This window comes from Ostrinia nubilalis, chromosome 22 (genome assembly GCF_963855985.1).
Source record: "Ostrinia nubilalis chromosome 22, ilOstNubi1.1, whole genome shotgun sequence".
Taxonomy (NCBI): domain Eukaryota; kingdom Metazoa; phylum Arthropoda; class Insecta; order Lepidoptera; family Crambidae; genus Ostrinia; species Ostrinia nubilalis.
In genome coordinates, this window is record NC_087109.1 from 7,471,874 (window position 1) to 7,493,264 (window position 21,391).

A 21,391-nucleotide genomic window follows, 5' to 3' on the forward strand; every position below is an offset into this window, starting at 1 on the left:
CACCTGTTGATCGATCGAGCTTTCACGCGTTCCGCATACCGGCCGCTAGATGGCGACACCATCAATGAACTTTTGACGTGAACTTGATTGGAACTTGAATAACTTAACCAAAATATCTAAACTTTTTGTGTGATGTGAATAGTGATAGCCGTGGGAACTGATATCAAACTGTAATTTAATTAAAATACAATACGTGAGAAATGCTTTAGTTTGTTTTAAACCCCCGCAACAATATATCTTGGGGCTTAATTTGGGAGAAAACGCTGAAATTCCACAGGATCTATGGTGAGTAATGTTACTTTTTCTATGAGAATGCCTCGATTTATCAGAAAAACATATGTCTCAACCTATTTGTATCGAAAATAAGTTGTTGTGCGTGGGAAAACAAACATTTTTAATAATGGGGAAAGTGAAGTGTGTACCCTACTTTCTATTAGTAGCTATGGGGTGTTTTGGTCCAAAGAAAGTGTAGGCAAAACCAGCATTTCAAGTGCTGCTTTGTAAATTACTATCTTTTAAACCTACATACAAATTATGATACATTTCTTTATTAAACTAATAGAAAATTTATTAGTTTACCTTTTCTATTAACCAACTAATTTGAAATAACTACTATTCTATGTAACAAGTTAAATCAAGATTATTTATTAGCTGTAATCAACTTTTTACTATTTTTAACAGAATATAGCTAAAATAGCTTTTATTTACTTATTTATCTATCTAAAGAATCTTTTCTATCTAATCCAAACAAATATTAACTTAGGAGCCACATTCATTAATATAAACAAAGGCAAATCATACATAGAGTTCTCTTAGATGCTTATGTAAAAAATATTGTGGTATTTATTAATAATAATAAAAGAAATATATCTGGTTTATGTTTATTCGTTGCTGGTTAACATCACATATTTTACATGCTGAGGTATTTATTTATTGCTTAAAATAGGGTTCAAGTTTGTTTACTATAATAAAATTAATTTAGGCATGTTCAATTTGTGGACTACATAGGTAGGTATTCCATATTACTGGTATATGTCTTAGTTTGTAAAATTTAAAATAGACTATTGATTCTTCATTGTTTGATAAGAATACAAAAAAATTTAAATGTACAAACAGTAATGATTCCTCTCATCTCAAAACTACAATACTTTGTAATTGTTAATGCCATAACAAATTAATTAATAAAACACAGAAAAAAGATTCATAACAGAGATAATAAAACAGATAGTGTACAACTCATTGATATTGTTTAATAGTGTGGTAATATAATGGAAACTTAAAATTATTCAATACACTTATTGTAAAATCAGTCAATTATTTATGGCCTATACACAAATATTTGTCTAAAAACCAACACAACTTTTTTAATAGTCAGCCTTGATTATTGCTAATAAGTTCCCTGCCACATGGGTCACATACAGTTAAATTAGACCTAAATCTTATTTCATAAATGTCATTTTCTACTTTTCTTATCCTTACGAGATTTCTTAGATTTTTTGGACTTCTTTGATTCTTTCTTTTTGTGCTTCCTTCTCTTCTTTCTATCTGAGTCACTGCTGTCCGATGAAGTGGAAGATGTTGATGATGATGATGATGAAGTGGTGCTTGAGGTACTTGATGATCTGTTGAAACAAATTTTCAGTTTTAGGTGTTATAACCAAAAAGGTTATGAGCACAGGAAATAAGGATTTACTTTATGATAATATAATAGGTAATTACAAGACTGAAAATAATTTGTCCCAGTAAGTAATTATACAGTTGGCCAATTGAGAATGTTACTAGGTATGCAAAATCACTTGAAACCTATGTTACAGTTAGGCTTTTACATTTACAAATACATTAGTTTTTATTTCATTCAAAAATACCCAGTAGTTATGATTTTATAGGCATTCAAAGTTCGCTTAAATATTGAGTGCCGCCGACGGTCACGTGACCCCGCGTGACGTACATTCACAGTATCCGCTCACTAGAAAACGGATATAAACATACTTAAATACATTTTTTTTGTAAATACAAACTTATTATACATATTAACACCCAGACCCATCACAGAAATTAAAATTGAACCAAACCCAAACTTGATGCGATTGTGTCGTTTTATTGCGAATTACCTTCCAGCTCCATCATTAGACCCTGATTACTATATAGAATTAAAGTACTCGTCAATACAAAACGAACGAACCCAAACTCGATGGATTTAAGTCGTTTTATTATAGAGTTCCTATGGCCACCTTCCAGCTCCATCATCAGATCAGCTCCATGTCATCATAATATTGCATGGTCATCCAAATCACATGTGTTTGCGAAATTTCAGCTTAATCGGTTGCCTGGAAGTGGGTCTTAATTCAGCTTGCAAGATTCCACCCATACAAATATGAGCCAGTCACTGTAATATGACGTCACGCGCATAAAATGGCGGGCTGGCCGCCGCCCGCACTTTTAAAATTCAATATCTTGGAAACTAATTGACGTATCGAAATAATTCTTTCACGTGAATTTTTTATTTTTAACAGAGAATACAGAAAGCTTAAAAACAAAATTAGTGAACATTCTTCATTATGAAGTAAGTGGAACTAGTATTGACAGAAAAACTGCTCAAACAATGGCATTGGAATTTATCAGAATGAACATGATTAAATAATCATTTCTATAATGTCTAATTACTAGTTGTTTACCTCTTGCGCTTTTTACTCTTTTTCTTTTCTTTAGCCTTCTGTAGTTTTTCCTGCAGCTTCTGCCGTAATTCAGCCTCCCGCAGAGTCTGCAGCGGAGTTGCATATTCCTGCTCACTGTCACTGCTTGTGCTACTCACATCTAACACTATCTCTTTGTTTGGGTCTACCTAATGACAACAACATTATTTAATTAGTATTGCAATGCCATGTTAGTGTTGAACAGAATAAAAAAGTACATTTCTGTGATTGTTTTCTTAGCTGTCTAATAATCTAAAAAATATATAATTAGTTTATTACACTAGTTGAGAATATTGAAAACTATAAATAAAAACTTACTTTGATAAAGTTTTTACATTGGAATGTGAGGTGGCCAGCATAACCACACTTTTTGCAAGCAGCTCTTGAAGTCTCCTTGCCGAATTTACTAACTAAATCAGTATAATTAGACATTATCAGTTGAGTTGGGAATTTAATGTAGAAATATCTAGAAGAGAAACGGAAGGAAAATAAAACAAAAGTGACGTGAAACTCGGAACGAGAACCAGTGTTGCCAGTCGGGTCTAGTCAGAACAGTGTTGCCAGTCGGGTCTTGTCAGAAATTACCAGAAATATAAAAAAATGTAACCTTTTTGAATAAAAAGTAACCTTCATACGGGGGGGGGGGGGGGGGGTGCGGAGCGATTGTGTAAGGTTGTTCATGGATGGTTCATGTTTACCTAAATTCGAAATTTTGACCATTCCATGAAGACCGAAAAGTGACCGAGAAACCATTTCATGGATTTGCGTTTTATTATCGAAAAACATTCGCTAAAACCCATTGTCTTTAACAAAAATAATAAATCAAATTCATGTTTAAATGCAGTTTATGACATAATTTTTAAATTGTCACTATTAATATTTTTACTGAATAACCTGTAAAAGTTAATTCTACAATTTCTGAAAAATCACCTAAAAGTAACCTTTTCATTAGTGTAACCTAAAAGTAACCAATGCAGTTCAAAAGTAACCTAAAAGGTTACAAAAGTAACCTTCTGGCAACACTGAGTCAGAAATTACCAGAAATATAAAAAAAAAGTAACCTTTTTGAATCAAAAGTAACCTTCATACGGGGGGGGGGGGGGGGGGGGGTGCGGAGCGATGATTGTGTAAGTGTTCATGGATGGAAAATGAATACAATTGATCATCTAAATTCGAAAAGTGACCAGTCGTATAAAACGTTTCATGGATTTGCGTTTTATTACCGAAAAACATTCGCTGAAACTCATTTTTTTTAACAAATAATAAATCAAATTCAAGTTAAAATGCACTTTATGACATAATTTTTAAATTGTCACTATTAATATTTTTTACTGAATAACCTGTAAAGTTAATTCTACAATTTCTGAAAAATCACCTAAAAGTAACCTTTTCATTAGTGTAACCTAAAAGTAACCACAGCAGTTCAAAAGTAACCTAAAAGGTTACAAAAGTAACCTTCTGGCAACACTGACGAGAACTGTCAAAAACGTCAGCCGCGTCAAAAATGCGTTCCGTTCCACGGAATGTTGCTAATTTTATTTATAATGAAAAGAGTTTTGCCCATCGACGTGCACACGGCTATTAAAATATGATTCCGTAATGTATTCATTTTATAAACTAACTAAACAATATAAAAATTGGTAGTAATTAGCGAGTTAAAAAATGGTAAATGTTTTTAAATTAACAAATTTTCGCGATTGAAGAATGGAACGTTTTGCGTTTCCTATCACGCATCTTGCGGTTGCAGAAATAAATCTTTCATCTTCCTCCAGGTAGCGAAAATTCGAAAATAATGCGAGATCACCACAGTTTCAAGTTGAGCTAGCACTGAAATTGCGATGTACCGAAATGGCGGAGTTCCTCCCCCTGTGCGACGTGCTCTTCAACGTGATCTCGCTGGCGGGCTACTTCTGCGACGTGGTGTTCGACGTGGTCATGGGATACGCGCTGCTGGAACGCGGGTATAAGGGCACCTTCGCGGCCGCTATATCGATTGTCATCACGTCGCTGCTTATTTCACAGGTTTGTAGTTGAGTTGGAAAAGTTTTTGTTTATTCAAGCTTTTAATGTATATGGAAAGTTCAAATAGGTAGATAAAAAAAAATACGATGCATATTCTGTATCATCATTCAGTCACCCTGTATTGTTTAGAATTAGCTGCCTCCCTGCAACGTAATTTTGAATTTCCTATCCTTTAAATTACAGTGGAGAGTAAAAGAGAGGGATTATAGCCGAAGATTCAAAACAATTTGGAGTAAAGCCTATTCCAAATAAGACTGGTCGATACAGGCTGTTCCACTATTGATAATTCCCTGTCTATTTAACTTACTTGCCAGCTGCTTATGGCTAAACTAACTTAATGTCTTGAATCCAGGTGCTCTCGCTCCGCTGGTACCTACACGTGTGGTGGGCAGGCGAGGGCCGCAAAGGGCGCGCGCCCTGGCTGCCTGTAGTGCTACACTGCCTCCAGCTCGGCGTGCTGTGGCGGTACGCGCGGCTACTGGTGCCAGTTGAACTACGCCGCGTGAAGCACCAAGTCCGGGACCTGTGTGAGTAACTTAGCACTGCTAAAACAGGGTTTTTCACATCCAGCAGGGCAGTGGCGGGGCAACAACTAAATTTGATGTGGGCAAGACAGATTTCGCGAGGCCCTGTTCTATGGCGACCTGAAGACGGATTTTATAAAATAATAAAAACAAACAAAACAATTAACACTGCCAAGTTTTTATTCATAAAAATACAAATTAGATTACCGGGGATTCCCCGCACTCTGGTCGGCGGCAAATGTTGCCAGACTAAGAAAACATGTTTCACAACAAAATTGATTTATATTTTTAACTTCCCGATAAGGGGAAGTTATTGTTTTCACCCCAAAAGTCGGAAGTGAAAATTTTGTGATATCTTCGCGTTTTAGGGTCACTAAAATGATTATATGCTATTTTTAGAAAAATGTATGTATGTGTGTGTGTGTGTGTGTGTGTGTATGGATGGATGGATGTTCGGATTCAAATTTTGGCGAACGATTACTAATAGGGAAATGAAGCAATCGATTTAAAATTTTGACAGTAGGTTTGTCTCGTGGTGGAATCGTGGCCATTAGTTTGTGTAGACTATCGGCCATTCGCAAATTGTTTAAACAATTGAAAAAAGCATTGTTTTTGTTATAACTAAAAAACTATTGTCTGAAATGAAAAATGTATTGAAACTTTTTTGTGAAAAATTGGAATGTCTACAAAATTGATTATTAACGTTTTTTTCGTATTTATGATAGTTTACGAGTTACTGACGAATTACGAGAAAATCAAACATTTTCAATGTACATGCATGCATATATACAGCACAATTGGTTGCAAATGCAAATATCTCGAAAACTGTAAGAGATACGGCAAAAATAATGAAATTTTGGGGGTTTCCTGAAGGGGTGATGAACTTTAGCAGTACTAACAATGAGTCCTATGATATTTGCAATATTGAAAAAAATCAATTATTTATTCAATAGTTTCGTAAAATGTTTTTGAGTTATACATCTTGAGGTTCATAATATATGTAAGTACGAAGGACTCCCTATAATATTAATCGTATCGATACGCGCAGGTCATTTGCACACGCAGATATGTCGAAAACGTTAAGTGATACGGCAAAAATAATGGAATTTTGGGGACATTCCAGAGGAGAATGAATTCCGGCAGTACAAACGTTATGTATCAAAGAATTTGCGATATTCTGGAAAATCAACTGTAAACATCGTATAGTCCCGATTAATCGGGAAGTTTTTGCGATTTGCCATTAGGCAAGATGCCACTAAACCAGAATCACATCCATAACAAATAATATACTTTGCAGAGTCACACCCATCCAGAGTCGCACCCATTACGGCTTATTTTTGTTTTATTCTCGCTTTAAACATTTTTGAGTCGCGAGGCCCCTTGTACCGCGAGGCCGTAGGCGGTGGCCCACATCGCCCACGCTTAACGCCGCCTCTGCAGCAGGGAATATTTTGATGACTTTCATCTACGTCACTGCTGAAAAGAGGGGTCCTCTAGTTATTTCTAGCGCAAACTGTCTTTGGCTAACTGCGTTGAATGGAAAGCCAGCTTGTATGCTCTCTACCTCATTAATCAAGGGGCGCGCGCCCTGGCTGCCTGTGGTGCTGCACTGCCTCCAGCTCGGCGTGCTGTGGCGGTACGCGCGGCTACTGGTGCCAGTGGAGCTACGCCGTGTCAAGCACCAAGTCCGGGACTTGTGTAAGTAACTTAGCACTGTTAAAGACAAGGTTTCACTTCCAGGGAACTTCGGGCGGCATCAACCAATTTGATGAGTTTCATCCAGGTGATTGGTCTTCTTCCATCAGTCGTCAGCTGAAGACGTCACTCCTTTGTTTTCTAGCACAAACTGTATTTTGCTGACAGCATTGAAAAGACAGCTAGCTTTTATGCTCTCTACCTCATTAACTAAGGGGCGCGCGCCCTGGCTACCTGTGGTACTACACTGCCTCCAGCTCGGCGTGCTGTGGCGGTACGCGCGGCTACTGGTGCCAGTGGAGCTCCGGCGCGTGAAGCACCAAGTCCGGGACCTGTGTGAGTAACTTAGCACTGCTAAAACAGGGTTTTTCACTTCCAGCAGGGAATATTTTGATGACTTTCATCTACGTCACTGCTGAAAAGAGGGGTCCTCTAGTTATTTCTAGCGCAAAGTGTCTTTGGCTAACTGCGTTGAATGGAAAGCCAGCTTGTATGCTCTCTACCTCATTAACCAAGGGGCGCGCGCCCTGGCTGCCTGTGGTACTGCACTGCCTCCAGCTCGGCGTGCTGTGGCGGTACGCGCGGCTACTGGTGCCAGTGGAGCTACGGCGGGTTAAGCACCAAGTGCGGGACCTGTGTAAGTAACTTATGAGCACTGCTAAGCATTATGGCGTTGACTTCCAGCAGATAACTATCGGGCGGCATCAACCAATTTGACGAGTTTCATCCAGGTTATTGGTCATCTTCCATCAATCGTCACTGCTGAAGACGTCACTCCTTTTTCTAGCGGAGACTGTCTTTTGATGACTGCGTTGAATGGAGAGCCAGCTTGTATGATCTCTACCTTAACCAAGGGTCGCGCGCCCTGGCTGCCTGTGGTGCTGCACTGCCTCCAGCTCGGCGTGCTGTGGCGGTACGCGCGGCTACTGGTGCCAGTGGAGCTCCGGCGCGTGAAGCATCAAGTGCGGGACTTGTGTAAGTAACTTAGCACTGCTAAAACAGGGTTTTTCACTTCCAGCAGGGAATATTTTGATGACTTTCATCTACGTCACTGCTGAAAAGAGGGGTCCTCTAGTTATTTCTAGCGCAAACTGTCTTTGGCTAACTGCGTTGAATGGAAAGCCAGCTTGTATGCTTTCTACCTCATTGGTCAAGGGTCGCGCGCCCTGGCTGCCTGTGGTACTGCACTGCCTCCAGCTCGGCGTGCTGTGGCGGTACGCGCGGCTACTAGTGCCAGTGGAGCTCCGGCGCGTGAAGCACCAAGTGCGGGACCTGTGTAAGTAACTTAGCACTGTTAAAGATAGGGTTTTACTTCCAGGGAACTTCAGGCGGCATCAACAAATTTAATGAGTTTCATCCAGGTGATGACCATCTTCCATCAGTTGTCACTTCTGAAGAGGCCACTCCTTTGTTTTCTAGCACAAACTGTATTTTGCTGACAGCATTGAAAGGACAGCTAGCTTTTATGGTTTCTACCTCATTGGTCAAGGGGCGCGCGCCCTGGCTACCTGTGGGTACTACACTGCCTCCAGCTCGGCGTGCTGTGGCGGTACGCGCGGCTACTGGTGCCAGTGGAGCTACGGCGGGTGAAGCACCAAGTGCGGGACTTGTGTAAGTAACTTCTATTCAGTCGTTTCGCTCTTGGTATAGCGGTCGTGGACACGTTGAGGCGTTCATGTCGATTACAGCCTTTTACTTCAATTCAGCAGGAATATCCTTGCAGACTGCATTGATTGGGTGCATTTTAATTAGCGTACTAGACGCGTACGCGTATTTCTGCGTTTGGTGTTTACGCCTGCATACAATTTCGCGTACGCAACGCTGCCACTCCATCGGCAGAATAGTTTTGTATACGCAAGTTTGCGTATGTCAAGCTTACAATGCAGCTTAGGCGTCTAGTACGCTACGCCGTAGACAGTGACGCTTAGTTTCTAAGATTTATCCTATACAGCCACTTGAGGAATCCACTGCGTACTCCCCGCCTTCCAGCAATGGAGAGTTTCCTGGAACGCTAAATGACCTGATGATGATGACTCCTCAGGCATGCTGCGGCTGGTGCACGCGTTTTGCGAGGCGGCGCCGATGCTGCTGCTGCAGCTGCACGTCCTGTTCCGAGACGCGGAGCCCCCGCCCGAGCCTGCTGACCCTGACCCTGGTGATGAGCCTTCAGGGGAGGTTCTGCTAGGTCAGTATCCCTCACTTTGTTGCTTTTGCTTATTCTTTTAATATTTTTCTTCTGCCGCTCTTTTAAACATTTATATTGCAAAATGGCATAATTACCAGTAGCAAATAAAGTAGGTAAACACACTGAGAGAGAATGACACCAGGTATTAAGTCGCTTTTAAAATACATAAGTAGGTACTAAGTACAGGAGCTGGCAGCTCCGAGCTGCCTCAGTAGGTATATCTACAAAATCAGCAGGTCAATAACTTATCACCACTACCAATATCGAAAAAATCCTTAATGAATTTTGCATGCAATTACTTAATTGTAGGCTGTAAATACTTAGTCCAGCAATCAATAATATTGGTTTTTAACAAAAGCCTTTTTGTCATGGATTTATTTGCTACAATATTTCTGAATTCCCCTTCGTTGCAGCCAACAAAGCGTTCGCCGAGCTGAACGTGATCTCGGCGTCATTGTCGCTGTTCTCGGTGTGCTGGGCGCTGGCCAGCTTCAGCAAGAACGTGCGGCTGCAGAACGTGCACAGGCTTGTCCTCACGTGGCTGGGAGTCATCTTTCAGGTACTTCTTCTTCTTTTTTGATGATGTTGGCAATACACGTCGAGGTCGACTTGATTTGTGCCATTTTCGAGTATAATAAGTGATACGAGTTACAAAATGATATCAAGTAATGATATAATGAATGATGATAGATGATACCCCTTCCCACCCTTTGAGTCTCAGTAAAGTTGTGGTGCTTTACTGAGACCTCCTATGGACAACTTGAGAGAACCAAAAGAATCACGATGCACTGTTTTGCTTCACTTGCCCACACTCATGCACGTTCACGAACAGTTAATGGTTAATAATCCACCATTATTACACATTAATAGTCGCCCAAACACGAATTTGAGGAAATAAAACAAAACCGCTAACATGACGCTTCAGATTCCCGCCAAGAAGTCCTTCAGGTACTTATGCTCGAGGATTCTCCGTCACCATGGACGTACTCAGCTTTTGGGCCATGGGAGATACTTAACCTCTTACCTACGTGAGGCACCTATTGTTGCCAAGTCAAAAGTCACTTCTCAATACGGGTGGCATCTATTGTTGTTTTGGCAAAGCCAATACTAAATCACGGTTTACATAAAAAAAAAACAATAAAATTGCAAAATAAGTGTAAAATGCGCTTGTAATTATGAACTACATTAGTTGCAGAATCGTAAGTCTCATACTTTTTAAAATATCTTGATATAAAGTGGAGCAAACAATTTGACAGGTTAAAATACCCTGTATTGAGAGGCGCACTTTGGTTTCCAAGAGCCCGTAGGGAAAGGGTTAAGAAGTTAAGAACGAAACATAATTTAGGAAAATCTTTGCGGGAGACCTGCTTTGTTCAGTGAATATGTCATTTGGCTGAAACGAACGAACTTTCGATAAAGACTTGTTTCTGTAATGAATACCAGTATTTTTGGTTTTTACTAAATTAGGTTTTATGTTTTGTTCAGGTTGCTCATATTTTTGTGATCTTTCGCAGTTCCTGTGGCGGCTGGGCACGATATCAGCGAGGGTGTGCGCCCTCACCGTCTACGCTCTAGTCTATGAATATTGGGTGTTCTTAGTTATAGGTAAGAAAATAGCTTTAAGCAAGAACGTGGGTATTTAAAAAAAGCTGCCTATAGAGAAACAGCTTTATGATATTTTTTCAAGTTGTTTATTTAAAATTTAGTTTGAGAAGCGACTGTATTCGCTAAAAAAAATTAATAGCTTTATGATAGGCCAAACACCTCGTTTTTTTCCCCCGAGACAAACTTGACCTTCACTGATCGGCCTTTCATTGGCGGTCAAATTATACATCCTGGCAGATCTTGGCTAAGTAATTTTGGAGCGGCGGTCAATTTCAACGGTGTGTACGAGGGGTGGAAATAGTCCCATGGTCCACTCAACTTGTGGTGACGTAGTGTCCGATCCTATATCGTATAACTAGCTATTTATAAATCTATTCCAATTTCTTCAGGTCTGCACTGGGTATCCATGTTCTTATGGCTAATATCTCCTAAGAACGCGTTCCACGGCGAGCGCATCAGCCGGCCGCGCAAGGCCTACCTGTCCGCGCTCATCGCCTTCGTCTACGTGTTCGCCTACGTCAACCTGCAGGAGCTCAACCATAGGCAGAAGATGGTATGTTGAGGCAAAAAAAAGATGCTAAATAAATCCACTAAAATACCTATTTTGTTAAAAATTAATTTGGGAAAAAAAAACACTATTTTCATCGCCAATAAATTTTCTCAAAGTGGGAGCCTATTCTCACGTGACGTTCTACCACAATATTAAACTATGGTTCAACTGTAGGTTACAACTTGCAGAAGCTGACTCACGCATGCTGTTGTATCACTGTGTAATAGCTGTGGCAAGCCTACTTTTGCAATGTGCGTGATCGACCGCTTTGGCGTGAAATATTTTTCTCACTACTTTTGATTGTTAGCGCAGGCGACATTTTTCGATCAAACATGGCGCTCCACTTTCCCGCCACGTTGCGCTTTTGTTTATTTCTTTGGTTTTTTCGCGCAAGTGACGTTCTATTTTCAAACATGACGCTCTACTTTCCCGCCAAGGTGCGTTTTTTTTTTATTATTACAAGCTTTATATTGACTTCATTTGTTACTATGTGTGGGACAAATCTTGCAACTGAATTTAAGACCACTTCTCCTCAACCGATTGAGCTGAAATTTGGTATACTTATGTAAGTACGATGACAATGCAATGTTATGGTACCATTGAGCTGGTCTGATGATGGAGTCAGGAGGTGGCCATAGGAACTCCTAAACGAAACGACGGAATCGCATCGAGTTTGGGTTCGTTGGATTTGTCTTTTCGAGCAGTTTAGTGCTAGATGATGTCCAGGGTCCTTATGATGGATTAGGGAGGTGACCATAGGAACTCCTAAACGAAACGGCAGAAACTCATCGAGTTTGGGTTCGTTGGATTTTTCTTTTCGAGCAGTTTAGTGCTAGATGATGTCCAGGGTCCGTTGTGTGGAGTTTGGGTTCGTTGGATTCGACTTCTCGAGCACTTTGGAGATTGAGATACAACTAAAAAGTGTAAAATAAAATTATAATAAAAAAAATTCGAAAGCTTGTAGCGCAAACAGAAAAAAAGAGGAATAAATTCCATGCGCGATACAAGCTTTCGAAATTCTTTGAACTAAGCATACAATTATTTTTTTCGTTTTAGTACAACGGCATTTCAGAATAAAGCTTGTTTTTAAAAAAGTTTTTTTTATTAAAATTTTATTTCACTGTGGCGTCAAGCAATTTGCACGCTTTCATCTATTTCACTTTTCCTCTATTCCCCCAGGTGACGTTCTACTGCGTGATGTGCGTGGAGAACTGGCTGCTGCTCACAGCGTGGTGGTGGTCGGGCCGCGCGCGCCGGCCCGCGCCGCTGGCCGCCGCCGCCGCCGCTGCCTTCGCGGCTGGATTAGCGTTTATGCTGCTGTATTATAGGTACGACTCGTAAAGTTACTCACGTTACTCCTTACTCCGTCAGGGTCACGCGGATATAAGCAGTACAGCGCCGGTATTTAAGGATTGAAATCTTCCCGTGATATTCTAAGTCGCATTCATGATGTGCATGTGGATTGAGTGATCCTTGCTTCAATCTTAACAAAAATCGAGGAAGTTTTACTTAAAATATGTTAAAACATTGTGATGAAGTTTAAAAATTTGTTAAACCTAAGATAAAAATGTTATGGCCAATAAATAGGAGCACTCATACCGCACGCTTTAAGAAAACGTCAAAATGTTTATTTCAGAAAATAAAGCCTTTCCACTTCTTTTTATAGTATTGAAAAATTGTTAAGAATATGTTAAAACTATTAACAAATTCCGAAATCCCTTGCACGTCCCGTTCCAAAGTTATGACGATTATTTAGGATCACTCACACCGCACACGGGCCGTATGAGTGCTCTTCAAAATCATGACTATTTATTAATAAATACGTTTTATTTCTGTTGGGAAATGTGTGCAAACTGACGAGCGAATTTGTTAAAGAATAAGTGCGACAAAACTTAAAAGCTGAAGGAAGAAATTAACCTTTATTCTTTCCTCCAATATGCCGTGTGAGTGATCCTTACTTTTACCTCTATCTGCTCATATGTAGTTCGTAGGCAGACTGAGTTAGTATCTAAAATTGTTAATCGTTTTTAACAATTACTTGGCATATATTTTGCTTTTATTAAGGCCATAATTTAAGAAATATCAGGCTTAGATGATTCCTAAAGGAAAATGTTGATTAGGGTACATATGAGTTTTTATTTTGTGAGACTGTTTCGATTCATCAGAAGTTTTCCTAAGGACGTTATAACCCAGAATAACATGTAGGCTATAGGTAATTTATGACGATATATGACAAACTGAATTTCACGCGGGTTTTGATACGTCGCTAGTTGCGGCCTATTTACCCCTATGAAAGCACGTGTTTTAGGATTTTTGCTTTCACACGTTGATCCATACCAGTGTTGGCAAAAAGTTAATCTGATTAATGATTAAAAATTAATGATTAAAATCATAATCAATTTTTTTTGATTATCATTAATCGTTAATTTGATTATTTGATTAACTATCTACTATTTTCATAAGAAAAGGGTTGGGAGTGTATGAAAAGGTACCCGCGACTTATAAAATATCTAGCAAAGGGGGGATTTGGAGTTGTACTGTCGTTTTCCCAAAAAACTGCGTCAATTTTCACTACTCAAAACACTTATCGCACTAGTTTTGTTTCTCACAATTCTTCCGGTATCTTCCAGCAAAATTGGGTCAGGATAGAAGTTAAGCAGGAGAGTTCGTAACAGAAGTTTCGGGGGGAGGCCCACGCGTGGGCAATTCAATAGAAGGGTGGGGTTGCTAAGCTAGGAGGTTTTGCGTGTTGGGGAGGTGCAGGAGAGTTCGTAACAGAAGTTTCGGGGGGAGGGCCACGCGTGGGCAATTCAATAGAAGGGTGGGGTTGCTAAGCTAGGAGGTTTTGCGTGTTGGGGAGGTGCAGGAGAGTTCGTAACAGAAGTTTCGGGGGGAGGCCCACGCGTGGGCAATTCAATAGAAGGGTGGGGTTGCTAAGGTAGGAGGTTTTGCGTGTTGGGGAGGTGCAGGAGAGTTCGTGCCAGAAGTTTCGGGGGGAGGGCCACGCGTGGGCAATTTAATAGAAGGGTGGGGTTGCTAAGCTAGGAAGTTTTGCGTGTTGGGGAGGTGCAGGTGACTTCGTACCAGAAGTTTCGGGGAGAAGCCCACGCGTGGGCAATTCAATAGAAGGGTGGGGTTGCTAAACTAGGAGGTTTTGCGTGTTGGGGAGGTGCAGGAGACATCGTACCAGAAGTTTCGGGGGGAGGCCCACGCGTGGGCAATTCAATAGAAGGGTGGGGTTGCTAAGCTAGGAGGTTTTGCGTGTTGGGGAGGTGCAGGAGACTTCGTACCAGAAGTTTCAGGGGAGGCTAGGGGTGGGGGGCAGGTGGTGGGAGTGTGGGGTTGCAAGTAAGTGCTGGAACGGTAAGGGAAGTGGACTGATATCCTCCTAGGGAGGTCGGAAGACTGCACCGGAAGTTTCAGCGAGGGAAGGGGGCGGGGGGCTGTCTAGGTTACCTTATATTTATCTAGGTATGACCTGTCATAGAATTGTAGCCTAAAACCAAACATCTAATATTAGAATTCAATGTTTTAACATTGTTTTCGATAGAACATTTAAGAAGTTAATCAAGTTAATCAAATTAATGATTATTGATTAATGATTAACAAATTAATCATGATTATGATTACTTTTTTAATCATGATTATTTTAATCAGGATTAATTTAATCATGATTAAAATTAATCAAATTAATTAATTGATTAAAAAATTAATTGATTAGTGCCAACACTGATCCATACACATCTCCGCTTCTTTTGACACTTTACCTGGGATTCTACACCTTCAGAAGCAGCACAAATCGTTGCACTATTGCAAGAAGGGCTCAGCCAGCGGGCTGTCGCACGTCAGCTCCACATTTAAGCCAGTCTTGGGTTTCGAAAGTTTTAAGACGCTTTCGGGAGACTGGTGGCTTTATCCCGAGACGCAAGTTCTGAACAGCGTCGGTGCACATCGCAGAGGAATGACCGTTTTTTCATGTCAACCTCTCTATGAAATCGTCATTTGACTGGTATCGACGTCCAGCAAGAGCTTTCAATTGGCTCGTACACGTCCTTAGGAAAACTTCTGATGAATCGAAACAGTCTCACAAAATAAAAAATCATATGTACCCTAATCAACATTTTCCTTTAGGAATCATCTAAGCCTGATATTTCTTAAATTATGGCCTTAATAAAAGCAAAATATATGCCAAGTAATTGTTAAAAACGATTAACAATTTTAGATACTAACTCAGTCTGCCTACGAACTACATATGAGCAGATAGAGGTAAAAGTAAGGATCACTCACACGGCATATTGGAGGAAAGAATAAAGGTTAATTTCTTCCTTCAGCTTTTAAGTTTTGTCACACTTATTCTTTAACAAATTCGCTCGTCAGTTTGCACACATTTCCCAACAGAAATAAAACGTATTTATTAATAAATAGTCATGATTTTGAAGAGCACTCATACGGCCCGTGTGCGGTGTGAGTGATCCTAAATAATCGTCATAACTTTGGAACGGGACGTGCATGGGATTTCGGAATTTGTTAATAGTTTTAACATATTCTTAACAATTTTTCAATACTATAAAAAGAAGTGGAAAGGCTTTATTTTCTGAAATAAACATTTTGACGTTTTCTTAAAGCGTGCGGTATGAGTGCTCCTATTTATTGACCATAACATTTTTATCTTAGGTTTAACAAATTTTTAAACTTCATCGCAATGTTTTAACATATTTTAAGTAAAACTTCCTCGATTTTTGTTAAGATTGAAGCAAGGATCACTCAATCCACATGCACATCATTCATGCTGCGATATTAGGCGCGCCGCCGCCGCTGCCTTCACGATTGGACTGGCGTTTATGCTGCTGTATTATAGGTACGATTCGTAAAGTTACTGTTGTCACTCCTTACCTACTCCGTATACAGGATCACTTGAATATTAACAGTACAGCGCCGGTATTTAAGGATTGAACTCTTCCCGTGATATTGTGAGTCATATTCATGCTACGATATCAAAAGCGTGCCGTCGCGCCGCTGCCTTCGCGTCGGGGCTGGCGTTCATGCTGCTGTATTATAGGTATACTTCGTGAAAATGTAACTTTATTACTCTTCTATAAGGTCACTCACTCGGATTTGTACTTTGTCATTTCCTACTCTGATACCTGTCCACTCTTTTTTGGATATTGTAAGTCGTATCAATATTATGCCGCTGCCTTCGCGGCAGGACTCGCGTTTATGCTGCTGTATTATAGGTAGGTACAAGTCACTACGAGTCGTAAAGTTACCAGCGCTATTCTTATACAGAATCACGTTGAGACCTGGCAAAAGGATTGAACGCCTCCTACGCTGACATTGTGATATTACCACTTCATTACTCTTCAAAGTCGTGCGGATACTTGGCAAACGGTGTTTATGGATTGACCTCTTACACGGATTCATGCTGCGATAGATAGGTACGCTGAGCTTAATAGTAACACCAACTGGCTGCTGCTGACGGCGTGGTGGTGGTCGGGCCGCGCGCGCCGGCCCGCGCCCCTCGCCGCCGCCGCCGCCGCCGCCTTCGCGGCTGGATTAGCGTTTATGCTGCTGTATTATAGGTACGCTGAAAACAGTTATACCACCTATACAGATCATGCGAATAAAAGCTATAAAGTGCCGGTATTTAAGGATTGAACACACTCTTCCCGTGATATTTTAAGAGGTCGCATTCATGCTGCTAAAAATTATGCACGCGCGCCACTCGCCGCCGCGCCGGTGCCTTCGCGGCTGCGCTTGCCTTCATGCTGCTGTATTATAGGTACGAGTGCTTAGTAAAGTTACCAGCGCTACTCTTTATGATACTTACAAAAAGGTTTGAACGCCTCCTACGCTGATATTTGTCCATTCCCGTGATATTCAGTCGCTCATGCTGCGATAGATAGGTACGCTGAGCACAATAGTAACACCAACTGGCTGCTGCTGACGGCGTGGTGGTGGTCGGGCCGCGCGCGCCGCCCCGCGCCGCTGGCCGCCGCCGCCGCCGCTGCCTTCGCGGCTGGATTAGCGTTCATGCTGCTGTATTATAGGTACGCTGAGCACAGCAGTAACACCGGCCACCGGTTATAGGCCGTGATGAATTCCTTCTACGATAATGTCTTTGACCATTGCCTTTCATTATGTGTATGACAGACATACTACCTTGCATCGCTGACGAAATAGCGGCGCAATGTGGATCAATTCATCGTAGAGAGACATCAAGCGCTAGATAACGCTTAAGAACAATTAAGTTCCTTCCTTTTCGAATATTCGAGCTCGTGTTCCGTGAAACTATGTCTAAAAATTGATCCAGATTCGAACATAGAATGATTGAAGTTCGGCAAGAATATTTTAGCCATCTAAAATTGTCTACCTCGAAATAGAGGTAATTCCTGCCACTTTACGAACCTCATCTTTCTTTTTCAGATATTTCCACGTAAGAAGATTAGGTTATATGCTAGGTGAAAATAAACAAGGCACAAATAGTACAAATGCTTCATCCCAAAATAAAAATGGTAAGTCTAGTATTCATTTAACCCATAAACTTATGAAGTATTTCAATGTCTCTTCACCAATGCTTAAATATTTACAGGTAAGTCATCACAAGCAGACAACGCGGCAATACCAGGCGTATTCAATTGTAGGTTCTCCAATCCAGTCAGCAACAGGTAAAAAGTCATTCCCATAAAATTTAGATGAGTCTACTAAACGTACTTTACGAATATTTTATTTCCACATGAAACTACAAACTTACTTTTTTAACAGCGCTGCCAATGGAAGAAAGAAGAAAAAGCCGACGTCATTCGTCCCTCCCCCCGCCGCCCCTGCGGCCGCCTTCTGGAGGCGCCCTCTGCCGGCCGCACACAATCATCACGTAAGCAAAAACATGTCAAGAAATCTCGTGAGCGTACGCAGTTAGCTTGAAGATCGCTTCTCATTAATAGACTTGAATCTTTAACCCAGCGGTTCCCAAACTTATTTAGTCTACTGCCCACTTTAAGAATAAATTATTTTAAGCGCCCCCCATTTTTGTAGTCAAGAGTCGAGCTCAGTCGATGTCTAAGAGTCCTCCTAGTAGATGACGCCTCCCATGCCTCTACACAACGTCCCGATTTTTTTTCTGGGTCTCTTACCGCCCCCCTTTAAGCCTGCAGCGCCCACAAGGGGGCGTTATCGCCCACTTTGGGAAAGACTAGGTATCATCTGCTCTCTCTGAAAACCAGTAAAGTTCAAGTAGACGAAAAGTAATTTATTATTTATTTACAGGGTGGGTCCTCCGAAAACGAAGGCTCAAGCGTCGGTTCGCGCGTGAACATCCAACAAAAACTGCAAGAGAAAAAACAGAAACAACTCGCCGAGTTACGAGTTATAGAAGAAGAGATCAAGCAAGGGAAACTGGCCAAAACCACCCCAGTCGCTGCCGAAGAGATATACAGCAGCTTACAGCGGCAGCCCATACCTCGAGCCAAAACCCATGCCGAACCCCCCGCCTGGCCCACCATAGAAATAACCCACTCGTATCAAAACTACCCCGTTCTACCACATACCTGCAACATTTACCCCACTTACACAGAAATAAAACCAGAATACACGGTCCAAAACTTCCCCACTGCAGAAAATAACACGAACGATCTCAACGACCCGCTAAAGATGCGTCGAATGACAAATCGATACGACAACACCAGAACGTTTTATGAAAACCCAGCAAATATTAGAACTGACGTCAACAGGACGCCTTTACGATCTCCAAATTACTTAGCGTTAGGTGAAACTAGGACTTACGATACGAACGGCTGCGGAAGCCCTCGTAATGTCCTAAACAGTAGTCCAAGAACGTATATACCCGATGTATCGAACAACAACTATGAAAGCACACCGTTAGATAAACCTCGGATACAGAATAACATTTACGGGGAGAACCAAATAGGGGAGTATTCTGGGTACTGCGAGAGCAGTCAGTATCCGAAATACGAGTCGAAAGAGGAGTACGTTTCGGCTTTGCATACCGCTTTAGCTAACGTCCAAAGCATCGACAATATTAGGAGTACGTATAATGAGGGTGCGTGTAACCAGTATGGGCAGAATTGTGAGAGGATGTTCCCTTACCCGGGTTTAGCTGGGAAGAAGATGGAACAGATGAGGAAACTCCAGCGGTGCCGGACGCCTGAGATATTGCTGGCGCCGCATTACTTGGAAGGCTGCAACCGGCAGGTCTGCTGTCATTGGGGGCCGCCTTACACGTAAGTACCATTCATGCTTTAATGTTTTTGTAGCTTTTTAAGAAGAATATTAGTTAATTGTTCAAGTTGCTCTTCTAAGTCGAAGCTATCCCTCGAACTTGTATCTTGACACAAAGGTGTTCCTAAAACTCCGCCTCCAAAGTATGTACGTACACTCGTAATACGCGTGAGCAGCAGCGACTTGTATGACTCAATAATCTTCATTCGCTTTCCAAATGTCCCAACAATCTCCTCCAAAAAGGAAGAGAGCGTGACTAAAAAACACCTTCCCGCTATTTTACAAGCTTTTATTTACTTTCACATGTTTAGATTGAGACTATCCTCCACTAACACCATTGCACTGTGTTCAAGACCGCAAGAAGGAAGAAGAGAACGCGAAAACAGCTTCCCTCTATTCCTGTACCTGGGCTCTTGTTTTTACCCTCCACTTATACCACTTACCTGTCGTATACAGGACCTGCAAGAAGGAAGAGGGTGCGACCGAATTACAGCTTACCTTACCTGAGCTCTTGTTTAATTACCCTACACTTATACCACTTCTGGTGTTATATACAGAACCCGCAAGAAGGAAGAGGGAGCGGCCAGCAGCGGCGAAGAATCCAGCCCTGACGGGCCCGCGCGTGACACGCCGCGCCCGCCCAGCGATATTGACAGCCAGGTATGTACTATAAATTTTACAGTGACTAAGTACCCTCAAAGTAAAGGAAGCGAAAAACCACTGAATATCCTTATGAATTAATTGTTATATACCTACTCGTTCGTTTGTTTCACACACGATCAATGCTGGTAAAAGCCTAAAACTTAGTCTCCTTCTGTATCTGGGGGACGCTATGAAAGATTGCAACCTTCAAGGAGTGATATGCTAAGTGACCCAACATTGGGAGACCTTGGGAAACCATTTTTTTTTTATGCATAACAAGGCAGGTATTTGACCACAATCGCACCTGATGTTAAGATTTGGTACAAGTATTTTTGTTATTAACATTTCCTTATCTACTTTTGTCCTCACAGATCTCCTTACCGCGATCGTACACACTGCCACGAGAATTCCGCTACTGGCGACGGAGGCCGCGCCTGCGAGACGCTCACGTTCCTAGCAACAACAGTAGCGATGGTAAGTTTGAGTATTCTACTGTGGTTGTGAACTGTGACGTTTTCACCAATAAAATGTAGTACCAGGTGCCAAGGCAGTGCTTAGTTACCAGATGCACTAAGGTTTTGAACGTCTGGACCAAACCGGTCGATCGCAACTCGGTTTCCACGATCGACACGAATCCGACTCCCTTACAGCAACCATTAAGGTTCTTTCAAATTAGACGTTTTCAGCAGGATGTCTGTCGTGCGTTTGCAAGACTGCACATTGACTATTGATAATTATCAATTTTATTCCGACGCAGTTGTCATACCTGCAAACGCACGACAAACGTCCAGCTCATAATAACATCTAATTTAAAAGAGCTCTTAGGGTTTCTACTGTCCACCATGATTTGGAACATTCTTGCCTCGCTCAATTGCCATTCCTCTGTGTAAATTCTTCCATTCACCTTTCTAGGTGACGTAGACAGCGCAGACAACGACAGCGACCACCGCTCCAACTGCTCAGCGTCGTCGCAGTTACAAAGCGCGGCCTACGACGCCTGCCCCTACGCGCCCGACATGCTGCCTGCCGCCGAGCGCCGCCGCCGCGCGCGCCGCCCCGGGCCCAAGCCCGAGACCAAACTATAAGCAACTATAAGGCAGCCTGACCAAACTGTAGCTGGAGCACCCCTGGTCGTTGCTTCTGGACTGACTAGGACGAGTCATCAGCTGCACCCAGCAGCATTCCAAAAATCTAGGAAACAATCTGGAACGCACGCCCAAGATCTAGCGCTTGACACCTC

General features: G+C 41.6%; 2 protein-coding genes across 2 annotated transcripts; one reads left to right on the top strand and one right to left on the bottom strand.

Moving 5' to 3' along the window:
* The first annotated feature begins 34 nt into the window (after positions 1-34).
* LOC135083051 (uncharacterized) lies at positions 35-21,236 on the top strand. Its single transcript, XM_063977815.1, has 15 exons — positions 35-285; positions 4,466-4,715; positions 5,068-5,242; positions 8,976-9,089; positions 9,542-9,678; positions 10,634-10,724; positions 11,114-11,277; positions 12,454-12,602; positions 17,698-17,786; positions 17,864-17,939; positions 18,037-18,145; positions 18,538-19,511; positions 20,067-20,169; positions 20,523-20,625; positions 21,064-21,236. Exons 2-15 carry the CDS (start codon positions 4,542-4,544, stop codon positions 21,234-21,236), a joined length of 2,631 nt encoding a protein of 876 aa, XP_063833885.1. The 5' UTR covers positions 35-285; positions 4,466-4,541.
* Positions 870-3,181, bottom strand: LOC135082950 (protein SREK1IP1-like). The gene is made up of 3 exons (XM_063977718.1): positions 3,012-3,181; positions 2,676-2,842; positions 870-1,622 (listed from the first exon to the last, which is right to left on the bottom strand). The coding sequence occupies exons 1-3, from the start codon at positions 3,123-3,125 to the stop codon at positions 1,454-1,456; spliced, it is 450 nt and encodes a 149-aa protein (XP_063833788.1). The 5' UTR covers positions 3,126-3,181; the 3' UTR covers positions 870-1,453.
* Positions 21,237-21,391: the final 155 nt, after the last annotated feature.

Coding starts and splice junctions, on each gene's coding strand:
- LOC135082950 (XM_063977718.1), bottom strand. CDS start 3,125: ATGTCTAATTATACTGATTTAGTTAGTAAATTCGGCAAGGAGACTTCA. Junction 2,843..3,011: donor AATGTAAAAACTTTATCAAA/GTAAGTTTTTAT, acceptor TGTTGTCATTAG/GTAGACCCAAACAAAGAGAT. Junction 1,623..2,675: donor AAGAGTAAAAAGCGCAAGAG/GTAAACAACTAG, acceptor TTGTTTCAACAG/ATCATCAAGTACCTCAAGCA.
- LOC135083051 (XM_063977815.1), top strand. CDS start 4,542: ATGGCGGAGTTCCTCCCCCTGTGCGACGTGCTCTTCAACGTGATCTCG. Junction 11,278..12,453: donor TCAACCATAGGCAGAAGATG/GTATGTTGAGGC, acceptor CTATTCCCCCAG/GTGACGTTCTACTGCGTGAT. Junction 18,146..18,537: donor CGGCCGCACACAATCATCAC/GTAAGCAAAAAC, acceptor ATTTATTTACAG/GGTGGGTCCTCCGAAAACGA.